This window comes from Stegostoma tigrinum, chromosome 1 (assembly GCF_030684315.1).
Source record: "Stegostoma tigrinum isolate sSteTig4 chromosome 1, sSteTig4.hap1, whole genome shotgun sequence".
NCBI classification, from domain to species: domain Eukaryota; kingdom Metazoa; phylum Chordata; class Chondrichthyes; order Orectolobiformes; family Stegostomatidae; genus Stegostoma; species Stegostoma tigrinum.
In genome coordinates, this window is record NC_081354.1 from 138,566,687 (window position 1) to 138,582,904 (window position 16,218).

Sequence of the window (16,218 nt, forward strand, 5' to 3'; positions counted from 1 at the left end):
TCTCTCTCTATCTCTCCTCTCATCTTAAAGTATGCCCCCTAGTCTTGAAATCCACCATCCTAGGGAAAAGACACCAACCATTAACCACGTGCCTCATGATTTTGTAAACCTCTGTAAGGGCACTTCTCAATCTCCAGCGCTACATTGAAAAACGTTCTAGCCCATCCAGCCTTTCTTTATAACCTAAACCTTCCGTACCTAGCAACGTCATAGTAATCTCTTCTGAGCCCACGCTAGGTTAATATCTTTCCTGTAACAGGCCGATCAGAACTGGACACCGTATTCCAGAAGAGGCCTCACCAATTTTCCAACAGACTCCACTTTAGTTTCACTGGCACTGATACTGTCACCCATTCCCTTATTTTCCCCTAAATTTAACTATCCCAGCACACTCCCAGCCGGCCTCCCACATTGAACCTCCCTGTGTAATCTTGAGGCGCGTGTGTTTGCCCACCTTCCCTGTTCACATTCATCTTCAAGATTCTGGGTTAAGTACCACCAATATTTTAAAATTCTGCTCCTAGGTTTCAGAACTCCTATCTATCTCCTGTAGTTCCCACCCTCCTCACAACACTCCTCAACTTTGTAACCTCCTCCAGTCTCACAACATTTACATAACTTCCTCCAGCCTCTCCGATGTCTTTATTCCTCTTCTTCTGTCTTCCTGAACATCCCTGCCTTTAATTGCTGCGCCATGGTCTTCAGCTACCAAGGCTACAAGCTCTGGAGTCATCCCTAAACATCTACCTCATTTTCCTAATTTAAAATAATCCTTAAAACCTCCCCCTATGTCATAGATTTTTGTCACCTGACCTTTGATCTCCAAGTGGTCCTGTATCACCTGTTGCTTTCTAAAATTTCTGTGAACTGCCTTGGAATATTCTGTTGTGTGAAAAGTGCTATATAAATTCAAGTTGCTGTTCTTAATTTGTATGTACGTCACTGCTCCTTCATCAACGGAGGCATAATGTGTAACTCCTTACCTAACAGCATTATGGAAACGTCTTCACCACATACTGCAGCAGTTCAAAAAGCTCAAACATCACCTTCTTCACTGGGGATATGCAGTATTTGCTGAAAGCTTCTGAAGTTTTAAAAATAGTGAATGAGTTGTTTGTTTTGTTAACTAGCACAGTATATAATCTAAATCTTTGTGCTCTGGAGCAGAACTTTTATTCTCACTATTGTTGATTAGCTTCATAAGTTAATAAACTGATAATAAAACTTTCTCAATAATCGTTACCTCCAGGTCTTCCCTTTGTGCGCAATTTACGCACCAAACTGCTAGCCTTGCACATTTTGGAATCCCTGCTGCCTCCCTGCTTTGAACCAAAGCAAATTAAAGAGGTAAGATTGAGTCGTGTAGTTAACCGTTATCAAAGGAAAATGTTAGGAAGTATATGGTTCAGCATGACTGTGGATGAGCAATATCTTGAGTTAGGTCAGTGTGGAATAGCCAAGTGGTATTGTCATTGGAGTAACAATCCAGAGATCTAGGTAATAGTTGGGATGGGATGGTGGTATTTAAATTTGATTTAAATCCATTGATGATCATGAAACTTGTCTAGTTTACTCATCCCTTAAAGGAGGAAAGATGTGGCATTCCTGGTCTGACCTACTCCAGGTGAACAGCAATGTGGTTCACTCTCCAGCTGGTTTCTGACATGGTTGTTGCCTAGGTCTTGCTGCATTTGGACATGGACTGTTTTTATGTCCAAGGAGTCACGGATGGTACAGAACGTTGTGCAATCATTGACAAACATCCCTATTTCTGAACTTATAATGGATTGAAGGTCATTGATGAAGATGGTTGGGCTTAGGACGTTAACCTGGGGAGCTAATGGAAAGGTCTTGTAGTATATCTACCTCTGGACCAGGAAGCCTGAGTTCAAGTCCCACCTCCCCCTTAAATGTGAAATAATATCTCTGATTGTTGGTTAGAAGTATCTAACACCTTTAAAGGTGACTGAGCTCCAACAAACAACTATCACTCTTTTTTGTCAGGTATGATTTCCATCAGCAGAGATTCTTCCCCTGAATTCCCATTGACTCAGGTTTTCCATCTAAACTAGGTGTCTAGTGAGCAGGTAATGCTTGAAAGCATTGTTGAGGATTCCTTCGATTACTTTACTGATGATCAAAATTAGACTGATGTGGTGGTAACTGGCTACATTGAATTTTGTCATAGTTCATGTGTACAGGACATGATTGCTATTTTCTGCATAGCTCTACAAGAACAGCTTGGCTAGGAGTGCAGCAAGTTCTGGAGTTTTTTTTTCATTTAATCACAGGATAAGGGTGTTACTGGTTAGGCCAGTGCTTAGTGCCCATCTCTCATTGCCCAGAGGGCAGCTAAGAGTCACCCAAATTGCTTCGGGCCTGGAGCCACATGTAGACCAGACCAGGTAAGAATGCCAGTTTCCTTCGCTAATGAACCAGATAGGTTTATCCGGACAATAGTCATAGAATTCATGGCCATCGTTAGACTCTTAATTGCAGATGTTTCTTGATTCGCATTCCACCGTCTGCCATGGCAGGAATTGAATTTAGCCTACAGGACGTCTCTTGGGTCTCTGAATTAACAGTCCAGCAATAATGCCACTGGGCCGCCATCTCTTCATGAGTACAAGTCTTCAGCACTATTGCTGGTATGTTTTGAAGGCCCATAACCTTTGCAGTAAGCAGTTCCTCCAACTGTTTCTTGATATCATGTGGAGCCAGTTGAATTGGCTGATGAGTGGCTTCTGTGTTGCTGGTTACCTCTGGACATGGTGAAGTTGGATCGTACTTTCAGTGCATCTGGCTGAAAACTGTTGCTAATTCTTCCACCTTGTCTTTTGCGCTGATGTTCTAGGCTTTCCCCATCAATGAAAATACAACTATTTATGGGTCCTCCTAATCCAGTGCGTTAATTGTCCACCATCATGGATGTGGCAGAACTGTGGAGCTTAGATCAGATTTGTTGGTAATGGAATTGCTTGACTGTCATTTGCTCCTTGTGCTGTTTGCCATGCAACTAGTCCTGTTTTGTAGCTTTTCCAGGTTGATACATACGACTGGTTCGGTGCTGCTCCTGACATGCCCTCCTGCACCTTTCGTTGAACCAGAGTTGATCCTCTGGTACGATGGTAATGACAGAGTGGGGGACATACCAGGCTATGAGGTTGCTGATTGTATTGGAGTGTGATTCTGCTGTTATTGATGGTGCACAATGCCTGAGAGATGTCTAGTCTTGAGTTACTGGAAATGTTCAAATTCAGTCTGAGCAGTTTCAGTCCCGTCAAGGAAAGAGATCATTTCATTGGAGGCAGTTTCGAGAGGGTTCACTAGATGATTCTTAATATGGAGAGATTGTCTTATGGATAAAGGTGAAACAGGTTGGCACTTAGTAGAATGTAGAAGAATGAGAGGTGATCTGATTGAAACATACAGAATTCTTAAGGGGCTCGTCAGGGTAAATGTGAGAGGATGCTTCCCTTTGTGGCAGACTCTAGGACCAGAGAGCATAATCTCAGAATAAAGGACACCAATTTAAGATGGAGATGAAGATAAGTTTCTTAGGGGTTGACAGTCTTTGGAATTCTTGCTACATACTTTTTATGTATGTTTAAGGCTGAGATAGATCAATAGACAGACAGGCAGACCAACGAATCAAGGGTTATGGGAAAAACATAGGAAAGTGGTCATCAAGAATGTTGATCCTACTGAATGGTAGAGCAGGCTCATTGGCCATACAGCTTATTCCTGTTCTTATTTTTTGTGATTCCATTTAGCATGGTGTTAGTGACATACAGCACAATGTAAGGCGCTTTCAATGTGGAAACAAAGTCCCAACTTCACAAGGACTGCGTGGTGATCACTGGTACTAATATTGTCATGTGTTACCAAGATGCATCTATAGCAGACAGATTGAGGATGATGTTAAGTGTGTGTTTTTCTCTTAGTTCCCTAACCACCTGCCACAGATCCTGCAGCATAAGCACTATTCCTGGAATATTGTCAGGGCCTATCGCCTTTGCAGTATTCAGTGCTTTCAGCTGTTTCTTGATGTCACAAGGAATGAATTAAATTAGTTAAAGACACTCTGAATACTGCAAAGGCGATGGGCCCTGACAATATTCCAGGAATAGTGCTTATGCTGCAGGAGCTGTGGCAGGTGGCTAGGGAACTAAGAGAAAAACATACTTAACATCATCCTCAATCTGTCTGCTATAGATGCATCTTGGTAACACATAACAATATTAATAACAGTGACCACCACGCAGTCCTTGTGAAGTTGGGACTTTGTCTCCACATGGGATGTGTGTGTTGCTGGCTGAGTCATTATACATTGCTCATTCCCGAATTTCCCCTTGAACTGAGCAGCATACAGGGGCTATTTGAGGAACAGTTACGTTGCTGTGGGTCTGGAGTCACGTGTAGGACAGAGTAAGATAAACAGATTTCACTCCCTAAAGGAATTAATGAACAAGATGTGGTTTTTACACCAATCAGCAGTGGCTACATGGTTGACATTAGTCAAAGCCAGAGACATACAGCACAGAAAGGCCCTTTGGCCCATTGAGTCTACACTAATATAACTACCACTAAAGCTGCGCAAATCTCCCACAGCCTGCTGAGTTTCTCCAGCAATTTGTTTTAGATCTTCAGCATCCACAGTTCTCTCTATTAGCAGTTTCCTCTAAATTGTTACTGATGTATATTTTAATATGATGTAGAACCAACACAAGATTCAATGGAAACAAAGCAGAAATTGCAGAAAAGCTCAGCATCTGTGAAGGAAAAAAACAGAATTAATGTTTCGGGTCCGGTGACCCTTCCTCCGAACTCATCCAATGGCTTCTTTTCAACAGTTGAATTAAGTTTTTGCTAATTTGCAATCAGTTTCTTGAAAAATACATGGCAGGATGTTTGATCTACATCTTGTAGTATAATAGTCCCAGAGGTAGTAGGAACTGCCAATGCTGGAGAATCTAAGATAACAAGGTGTAGAGCTGGATGAACACAGCAGGTCAAACAGCATCAGAGGAGCAGGAAAGCTGACGTTTCGGGTCTAGACCCCTTTTTCTGAAGAAGGGTCGAGATCTGAAAGGTCAGCTATGCTGCACCTCTGATGCTGCTTGGCCTGCTGTGCATATCCAGGTCTACGCCTTGTTATCGCTAATAGTCCCACATGTGTGGGGAATTACCTCAAATGGTAGAGTGCTCACTTCGCATGCAAGAGGTAACGCAAGTGGATCGATGCTCACATTCTAGGGAGAAATGTGGCTCATTGGTTAGCACTGCTGCCTCACGGCGCCGGCAACTCAGGTTTGATTCCAGACTTAAGTTACTGTGTGGAGTTTGCAAATTCTCCCCATGTCTGCATGGGTTTCCTCCGGGTGCTCCAGTTTCCTTCCACAGTCCAAAGATGTGCAGGTTAGGTAGATCGGCCATGCTAAATTGCCCATAGTGTTCAGGAATGTTTAGATTAGATGGGTTATAGGAGGTTGGGTCTGGTTGGAATGCTGTGTGGATCGGTGTGGACTTGTTAGGCTGAAGGGCCTGTTTCCAAACTAGGGCTTGTATGATTCTATGATGTTGCTGCCATTAATAGCCATTTTGAATGCCATCTGATAGTTCAGGATTAAAACTTCTGCACTTGTCATCACAGCTTTCAAGTTTTCAAAAGATGTTGTCACTCTTACATCCATTCAGATTTTCAATCTTTATTCAATGAATTTATTAAAGGTACAATAACAGTACTGAAGTTTGGGGGAAAAACATACAATAAAATCCACTGTGCTACATAAATCAGGCTGTCCTTGGCATGGGAAAATCCAAAGCAGTCTTTAATTCTCTAGGGGTGAGTTAGTGTGGCCTAATTCAGTCAGTTTTGCTTTAGTGAATTTACTCTTGCCCAGATTTATTACTAAATCATCTTTTATAGTTGATAAAATAGTTCACTCAAGTTATATAAATGTTCTTCCCACATTTGGTAGAAGCAGCCAAATCATCATTGTAAACAATGCAATTACACAGTTCTTCAGTGATTTTATTGGTTAATTGTAAGCTCTTGTCCCAAACATTTTTCAAGAACATTAAAGGATTGTGGTCCTTTATAAACCACTTTCTTCTAACAAAAACAGGAATGTTGCTGGTACATTTTTCATTCCAAATGGCATTTTACCTTGATAAAGTCCATCCATGTGTTACAAACATCAATATTTCTTCGGGTGTATCAGTCAATGGAACTTACCAATATCCTTTTAGCAAGTCAATTTGGTGACAAGTCATGCCATTTATTTAATGCAGTCCTCCAATATGATGTGATAATAAAATGTGAGGCTGGATGAACACAGCAGGCCAAGCAGCATCTCAGGAGCACAAAAGTGCTCCTGAGATGCTGCTTGGCCTGCTGTGTTCATCCAGCCTCACATTTTATTATCTTGGAATTCTCCAGCATCTGCAGTTCCCATTATCTCCAATATGATGTGAGTTCACTTTTGTTAGCACATTCCTGCAATCAGTACAGAATCTTTGTGACCCATCATGTTTTTGTACAATTCTGATAGGTGAGCTTCAGCAACTATGACTCAGTTCAGTGATGTCCTTGTCCATCATAAACTTAATTTCTTATGTCATGAGCTAATCTCTCTTTATTGAGTCTGTGAGCATGTTGGTTTATAGGTAATACACACTTCACATTGACATCATAAATGACCTCAGCCATAAATTTATTTTGCTTTTGTAATCTCCTTCATAAGCCACTTACATAACTTTCTGTAAGATAAAGCATTATGCTATCTAACCTTCTGAACACTTCCGTATTATCCAATGGGATTGCAGGAGGGCCAACTTTTGAATTTTAAATTTCTGATTCATTCTTCAATTCTTATGATATGTTTGATTCAATCCTATTTCTTTCACGACCCTAAATACATTCTCCCCTGACAATTGATTCTTTCTCCTGTCTGTATATTCACTACATCATTCACACCATTGAGTTTTTTAGTCAGGACCCAGTGAACTTAGCTATCTTTCCAGAACCATTAAAAGCAAACAACACTGGTTTATCTCCACCACAAAATTTTGAATTTTGACCTTTTTATCTGCTGTAGTTTTTTGTGGAGCAAACTGACTTGTTGTTGTCAACTTCTCTCAAATTTAAAATACTATTTGAAAACAGATTTGGTTTAACAATTTCTCTTTAATTTAAGTGGTCCTTTCATTTCATGTCCACATATGAGTTCAACAAGACTACACCCTGTGGACTCGTTAGGACCATCTCTAATGGCATATAGTAACAAAGGAATTCCTTTATCCCAATCATTAAAGCCTATTTTCAAGTACACTATATGCGTGGCCTTCAAAATTTAATGCGATCTTTCCAGTGCTCTTTGTAGATGATAAGACATAAATTGTTTTATTCCAAGACTAGTCATTTGTTTTTTATGAACATTTGTAACCTGAAACTTGAAACTTGATCTAATTGTAGTTCTTCAGGTATTTCATATCTTCTAAAGAATTTAACTGACTTTTCTGTGACCATTTTTGTAGTCATTTTTCCAAAAGGCACTGCTTGAGTAATTTTGTAGAAACATCCATAATCATCAAAAGACATTCTTCCTATTCCTGGATTTGGGTAGGGTCCATTATTATGTCTGTTAAGTCTATCACGACCTGCCAAACTGATCTTCAAAAGCTCCTGTTGGAATTGGAGTCAAATTTAATTGATAGGGATGCCCCACAAGCTGGCATATGTTTATACAATAATGAGTGGTATAGATAGATTAAAGATACTTGTCTTCTCCATAGGATTGGTGGGGGTTCATGTTCAAAACTAGGGGTCACGTTTTTAAGCTGAGAAGAGAGATGTTAAAAAAAGACTAAGGGGCAAGTTACTTAAAGAGGTAGGTTCATATGTGGAATGAACTTCCTGAGGAAGTGTTGGATATGGGTACAGTTACAATGTTCAAAAGATATTTGAATAAGTACATGAATAGCAAAGGTTTGGAGGAATATGGGCCAGGAGCAGGCAGGTGAGACATGTTTAGTTTGGGATTATGTGCAACATGGACTGGTTGAACTAAAGGGTTTGTTTCCATGTGGCATGTCTGGCAAAAACGTCCAAATATTTTATCCTGTGGTTTCCTAATTACCTGAGCGACCTGCCATTAGAATTTTGTGAATGACTTGTAATATTTAATGATGATACTCAATAGAACTACTACCTGACAGAGCATTTCCCATTTGTTATTGATTGGTGTTTGAGCATATTTATTTATTCATTAGTACTTTCTTTTCCATGTAATAGCACTCAAGTATTTCTTTTTGAGAGTCAATTTCTGACTAAGCTATTTGGTATAACTCTTTCAATTCTGGATCTGTTTATTACATCTCTATTAAAGAAGGTGAGCTAAGTATATCAGACTCATTCTGTTTACCTTCATTCTTTTTAGTTAAATGTTTGCGATTTGTATCTGATAACTAAATTTCCAAATCATCTCCCTGCTCTTTAAACTCCATTTTTGCCGATCAGATTGTATAGGCTGAGATCTTTTCACGGCACAATCAGCAAATAATGTAGGGATCTCCTCCTGTAACATTGCAAATTTATTTCACCTCTTGTTCCAACAGTCTTGGTGAGACCAATATTCTTGAGTTTGCCAGGTCATTCCTCAAAACAAAGTGACTACCTTCCAACTCTGTGAGGTGACAAGTTTGAAGTCTCCATGTATACTTCTAACTGATATTTTCTCCTTCATTCATCTCTCTGGAAAACAAATAATATTATCAGCCAGCATCAGTAACTGGCTTGATCCACTATCACTTAGTATCTTTATTGGTTTGTTTCCTTGATTGGAGGCATAAAGAAATATACGTCCCTTTTGATTACAAAATACTCCAGCAGTCTGATTCTCCATGTTAATATTAAAAAAAAATGTCAAGCCATCTGTCTCTCTTCAGTACATTCTAAGGAATTGTGTTCTGTTTAACACTATAGTTTTAATACCAGTTTGCTTTGCTGATGCCCAGTTTCTGAAGATTCTTTAGTCATTCCTATTACTGTAATTGGTCTCATTGACTTTGGTAGTTCATTTTATTACAAAAGAAGCATTTTAATTTCTTTGCATCACTTCTTAAATGCTAATTTTTCTCATTTTTAACTTTGTTATCTATTTGTCTATTCTCCTATAATTAATACTTCATCCACCTGCAGGCTTCCTATTTCTCCAAATTTCGTGTGGATTTCCACATGACCATCTCCCTACCTGTAATTGTCGGTGTGAGATATCATGGGTATCCAGCAAAATTGATGCTCCTCTGATCTCTAATACCTGACGCTCATCTAAATAAGTTTTTTTTAAGCTTGCTAAAATACTGTATGTGGTGCAATTTTTTTTGACAATTTACTGTTTTACTATGATTGTTTAAAGCCAATGCTGCCTTTTTTTTTCTTTTCAGATCTTGGAGCGGCTCTTCAGTTCTCTTTCTACTTGTATGTGGGAAATGCCACTTGCTTTAAGCAAAAAGGAAAAAGTAGATAAAACAAATGAGGTACAAAACAAATATTTTCTTAGGATTCAGAACTGGTTTATTTTAGTAGCAGAACAGAGTAAACAAGTTTGTACAATACCTTTTTCACAATGAATTGTCCTATGGGACATTGCAGCAACAATTAAGAAGCTGCAACACTAAAATTGACCATTCAATCAACCATTTAACCTATTAGGGAAATGATTAACAGAATTAATATTTCTGAAGAAGGGTCCACGCCCGAAACGCCAACTTTCCTGCTCCTCTCATGCTGCTTGGCCTGCTGTGTTCATCCAGCTTTACACCTTGTTATCTCAGATTAACAGAATGACTCTCTTTTCTCTTGGGAAAAGAAGATTGAGGTTGGACTTAACATATTTCTAAAATTACAGAAGATTTTGATAGAATAGACACAATGCTTCCACCAGACCAAAACTAAAGGTCATCAATATATGATGCATATAGAAAAGAAACCTTTGACTGTTTGGCACTCAGTAACACAGTGGTTGAAGCGCATGCATGCATACATTTAATTGGAGACTATAAGCACTGAGGTACAGAGCACAGTGATATGTGGTTGCTACACCCACATTGTTATCACCGTAGTCTCTGTTATCATTTAGGATCAATTCTTGAATAAAACAAAGAACTGCAGATGCTGGAAGTTTAAAGCATTAATTCTGTTTTCTCACCACAGATTCTGGTAGACCTGCTACGTTTCACGAGCAATTTCTGTTTTCTAAATCAGTTCTTGACCCTTGCCAGCCCCTGCCCCCTCCTAAACCTACCCCTTTGACTAAGCTTTCAGTCATTTAGTTAGATTAGGTTAGATAGCGTGGATAGGGAGACCCTTTTTCTTAGAATGGTGACAGCAAGCATGAGGGGGCATAGCTTTAAAATGAGGGGTGAAAGATATAGGACAGATGTCAGAGGTAGTTTCTTTACTTAGAGAGTGGTAAGGGAATGGAACGCTTTGCCTGCAACGGTAGTAGATTCTCCAACTTTAGGTACATTTAAGTCATCATTGGACAAGCATATGGACGTACATGGAATAGTGTAGGTTAGATAGGCTTTAGATTGGTTTGACAGGTCGGCACAACATCGAGGGCCGAAGGGCCTGTACTGTGCTGTAATGTTCTAATAATAATTTGCCCAAACAGCTGTTTGTGTCTTCATGTCATAGTTTGCTTTGTAATGTTTCTGTGAAATCTCCAGGAACATTTATTCTTATGTTAACTGTATTTTTATGTTGTCGTCATAAGGCTTTTTACTTCCTCCTAGGGCTTTTTGTTTCCAGCAGCTAAAAGAATAAACCATTTCAAAATCACTTACAATGGGAGCCCGGTGGGGCAAAAAAAATTGGCACATGACACACTTTGTTTGGGGTTATATAGTCAGCTTTCTATCCATTCCACAACCTCCCTGACTAAATAAACTTACTTAGATATTGGCCTCTAAATTTATTTAAAACACGCAAGAGTTTACTTCCCTAGGAAGTTTACCCACAGTCATAATGATAGCACTTTGGACGGTAGTTGAGGCATTCATTAACATGGAAATGTGAGATGGCCATTCAGCCCTTTAAGGCTGCTCTGCCACTCAGTAAGATCATGGCTGGTCTATGGTACAAGCCCATTTGCCTGCCTTTAGGCCCGTATCCCTTAATACTCTTGCTTACTAAAAATTTGCCTATCTTAGATTTAAATTTAACAGTTGAAGGGAAGAGAGTTCCAAACTTGTTCTAATGTATGCATGTGCAAGTACTTTATACTTTCTTAAAGAAGAAAATATCTAAATGGTTTCAGGAATATTCTCCAAACTCACAATAAAAATTTGGCCGGACTTGATTTGTTTCAGATTAATAGGTCTGAATGTGAACTTTACTGTCTCCATTTTTGCTTTTGTTTTAGACAGAGGATAAAGAGGATGACAGCATACCCATTAAAGAGTTTTCATTTGATCCAGATAAAATGGTTTGCTGTAATTTGGAATCTGGAAATATTTTATCTCATGGTGCAGGTGGCAAAGGATATGGATTGGCAACAACTGCTATAACATCTGGATGCTTCCATTGGAAGGCAAGTGTATTATTTAAAGCTGCCAGCGCTATTAAATTATAAACAATCAGACAATTATAATGTAAACACTAAAATCTATCTTCCAATTACATCATAAGAGCACAAGACCATAAGATATGGGAACAGAATTGAGCTATTTGACCTTCAGTTCCGCTCCACCATTCACTCATGGCTGATATGTTTCTCAACGCCATTCTCCTGCCTTCTCCCCAAACTTTTTTGATCCCCTTACTGACCAAGAACCTATCTATCTCTGTCTTAAATGGCCTCAACAGCCTGCTGCAGCAGAGAGTTCCACAGATTAGCCATTCTCTGGCTTAAAAAAAACCTCCTCCGATCAGTTTTCACAGATTATCCTTTCATTCTGAGGCTGTGCCTTTGGATCTTAGTCTCTGGTACTAGTTGACACATCTCCACTCTTCTCCCCTACTCCCCCCCACCCCCATCAGCCCCCCTCAGTATTCTCCTTACCTTTCAATGAGATACCCCCCCCCCCCCCACCTTCATCCTCTAAACTCCATCGAATACAGACCCAGAGTCCTCAACCACTCCTCTTATGACAAACCTTTCAACTGTGGGATCATTCTTGAAAACCTGTTCTGGACCCCCCCCCAATATCAGCTCGTGGTTAGATATGAAGCCTAAAACCACTCATAATGTTATATCAGTATCAGTAATTGGCTTCCTGTTTTTTAAACATTAGTAGTTACACCTATTCAATTTCATAACTTTAAATAATGACATCTCACAGTCTTAAATCTAAACATTTTTGCCATCAGTTAGTAATTTTCAGTCATTTAAAGATCTGATTTGTTAGCAGTAACATGTTTATACATTGATTATGTTAACTGCAAACTGTTTGAAAGGTTATTTTACTATAACTTTTACTTCCATCGTTTACCCTTTGATCAGTTTATAAATACAGTATTTACTTGCTAGACTTCATATAATACAATAAAGCATTGCTAACTATTGTAGGGAATATTTGATTTTGCGAAATGAATGACCACTTCTACCCAATCCTTATCAAACATTAAACATGTAGGAATGATCGAAAAAGAAGAGATATAAACCTAATTTGTAAAGTTGACATTGACTTTATTAATGGTTATGTATGGAAAGAATAACAATAATTAACTTTTAATTTGGAGAGTGGCACTCAAGATTTATCAAACCCTCCATTCTTAGCTGTTGGCCCAATGTGACATCTTTTACTCTGCAGCTAGTGTTTCTAGACATTCCCGATTACTTCATATCAGAATCTCTTGATTCTTGATGCAACATGTAGGTTGGGAAATATATCTTTGTTGTTCCTCATTTCTGCTTTTATATCTACGTTAAACAAACTTCAGTTATTGCTTTGACCGAACTTTGACGGCTGTATCATTTTGTTATTCTATGGACATTGATTAATATTGATTAACAAAACTTCACAGCTTAGGGATGGTTGACAGTTCCTTCTGATAATTATCTGGTATATTGTGCTGAGAGTCAGCGTGAAGGGTAAATCGTGTTTGAATAATTTGCTAGAGTTCTTCAGAGATGTGAAGTAGATAACGGGGTTGTGGTATATCTGGATTTCCAGAAGGCATTTGATAAGGTACCAGATAAAAGCTTAATTGGGGTAATTTATTAGCTTGGATAGAGGATTGGCTAATGAATCAAAAGCAGAGAGTCAGGATAAATGTATTTTTTCCTGGTTGTCGAGCTATATCTAGTGGAGTGCCACGGGGTTCAGTCCCTAAGCCACAAATATTTATACTCTGCTAATGATTTGGATGCAAGCATAGAATGTACAATAGCCATATTTGCAGATCATAGTAAAATAGGTGGTAACGTAAGTTGCCATAAAAAAATAAGAAATTTATAAATAGATATGGATAGATTAGGTGAATAAACCGAAATTTAGCAAATGAAATTTAAGTATGAAGTTCCCCATTTTGGTCAGAAGAATAGAAGGTCAACTTAGTGTCTAAATGGAGAAACTTCAGAGCGATCTGGGAGTCCTCATGAATGAATTACAGAAAACTAGTATATGGATACAATAGGTCGTAAGGAAGGCAAATGGAATTTTGGCATTTATTTCTGAAGGAATAGAGTATAAAAACAGAAGTGTCAACACAATTGTCCAAGGCATAACTGAGACCGCACCTGGAGTATTATGTACAATTTTGGTCCCCTTACTGTAAGATGGACGTAGTTACATTGGAGGCAGTTCAGAGGGGTTTCACTAGATTGATTATAGAGATGAGGGATCGACTTTACAACGAGAGAGAGGGCAGTATATGCCATTCTGTGTAGAGTTGAGGTGAATGAGAGGAGATCTGGTTGAGGGGGGAAAAAATGCTAAAGGGGATTGACAGAGTAGACACAATATTTTCTCATGGGGCAATCTAGACTGAGAGGTCATAGTTTTAGGATAAGAGTTAACAGATTTGAAACTGAGATGAGGGGAATAACTTCTCTTAAAAAGTTGTGAATCTGTGGAATCTTGGGGAGGTGATGGCCTGGTGGTGTTGTTACTGGCCTGTTAATCCAGAGACCCAGATAGTGTTCTGGGAACCTTGGTTCAAATCCGGCCATGGGAGATGTTGGAATTTAATTTCAATAAATATCTGGAATTAAGAATCTAATGAGGATCGTGAATCCATTACTAATTGTCAGGAAAACCTCATCTGGGTCACTGATGCCCTTTTAGAAAAGGAAACGACCTTCCGTACCTAGTCTGGCCTACATGTGACTCCAGACCCGCAGCAATGTGATTGATTCATACTGCCCTCAGGGCAATTACAGATGGGCAATAAATGCTGCCTGGCTAGTGATGCCCTTATCCTGTGAATGAATGAATAAAGGACTATCCCAGAGTGTGGAGAATGTCAGGATTCTGAACAATTTGAGGAGGTGAACAGATTTTTAATAATTGATACATTGAACAGCAGTGAAGAGCGGGCTGGAAAGTGAATTGGAGGCAGAGATGAGATCAGCCACAATTGTATTGAATTGTGGACCATGCTCAAGAGGCTGAATTGCCTACTCTGCACCTATTTCTTATGTTATGTGCCATCAACATCTGTTCGGCTTTGATATCTTCGCATTTATCCATGTGGCAGGCAAATAAGTCGCTCATGCTCTGATGCTACCAAAACAGCAGAATACTTTCACTTTTATGAATAAGCATTAGTCCACAGCCAGTACAGCGCTTGAATAATATCCCATGGCTGATAAATTGTGAAATTAATTTTGTACTTTATTTCTCCATCAAAGAGACATTGAAGAACAAATTGCACTGCTAAATGTCAGTGACTTGATGTTATGCACTTTTGGTTTAAGCAGTCATAAGACTGATATAAAATAAATCTGTTGATTTCAAAATCCTGATCCTGTTTTCATTTTCAGGAGTATCAAGCCTCTAGGAAATCAGGCAATCTAACATCTTTGTGTTGTGTCAGCTTGAATACCTATTTGAAATTCCCATTTTCACTTGACAGTAATACTATGCTGTTTCCTTGGGTTAGGTGTGCTACTTAGAGTTAGAAGCATAATGAAGTTCTCAGTGTATGTCTCCCCATGCTGCATTTGGGTCATGACACTGGCCTGCTAAAAACCTTTTACACATTGGATTTTCAAGTTTAAAAAGCCTTGCATATATATAAGGTCTCATGCTTTCTCAAGACATTGCAAATTTGTTAACAAAATGTCATTGACTGAAGGATAATCACTTTTATATATGGGCTTTCTAATCCGACATTTGCGCTACCAGTGACCCACTAATTATTCAGGTAAAGATATTTACAAGTAAAACATAATTTTATCGTAACTTTTTTGATTTATAGCAAAGCATTACATAACTTTTTGATTCAGGTTACGGTGATGTATTCATCATTTTTCTTGTTAATTTGTGCAGTTTTACATAACCAGAGAGAATAAAGGTAATGAGGGTACTTGTGTTGGAGTATCACGATGGCCCATCAGAGATTTCAACCATCGTACAACATCGGACATGTGGCTTTATAGAGCTTACAGTGGGAATCTCTACCACTGTGGGGAGCAAAGTTGTGTCCTACCTAGTTATACTCAAGGAGACTGTATAACTTGTGTCCTGGATGTGGAAGCAAGAACAATCTCATTTGGAAAGAATGGTGAGGTAAGAAAATTATACCTTTGATTTATTATCTCTCGAACACTTAGGGACCTTTTTAAAACAATATCCAATTTGATTTTCATTGATAAATTATATAACGGTATAACATTTTGATTATTTTTTTCAATAAGCTAATAAAATTTAATCAAAATGTTATACTGTTATATAACAGTATCAATGAAAATCAAATAGAATTTTGTTTTAAAAAGCTCCCTATGTGCTTGAGAGATAGTGATTCTTTATAACATAGCATTTTGATAACTTTTGATGCTTTGTAGAAAGTATGATATGACTTTCGTCAAAGATAATTGTTTTCCTGGTGTAGTTTAATTGTATAGACAGTAGTTGAAACCGCCAATGTGTTGTTGTGCCAGATTTTGCGGTCACACAATTGTTCATTAAATTTGGATTTGATGAATTTTCAATGAAGCTTTACATTTATTTTTTAAAAATTCATTCATGGATTGTGGGTGTCATTGG

At 38.6% G+C, this 16,218-nt stretch overlaps 1 protein-coding gene across 2 annotated transcripts in view; it reads left to right on the forward strand.

Annotated features, from left to right (window-relative positions):
• Positions 1–16,218, forward strand: part of LOC125450659 (probable E3 ubiquitin-protein ligase HERC1) — a 235,586-nt gene that overhangs the window by 134,555 nt on the left and 84,813 nt on the right. For both annotated transcript variants that reach the window (XM_059648883.1, XM_059648890.1), the window contains exons 32-35: positions 1,250–1,347; positions 9,448–9,540; positions 11,430–11,597; positions 15,502–15,741. In XM_059648883.1, the coding sequence (XP_059504866.1) occupies positions 1,250–1,347; positions 9,448–9,540; positions 11,430–11,597; positions 15,502–15,741 (599 nt within the window). The remainder of the gene's footprint in view (positions 1–1,249; positions 1,348–9,447; positions 9,541–11,429; positions 11,598–15,501; positions 15,742–16,218) is intronic.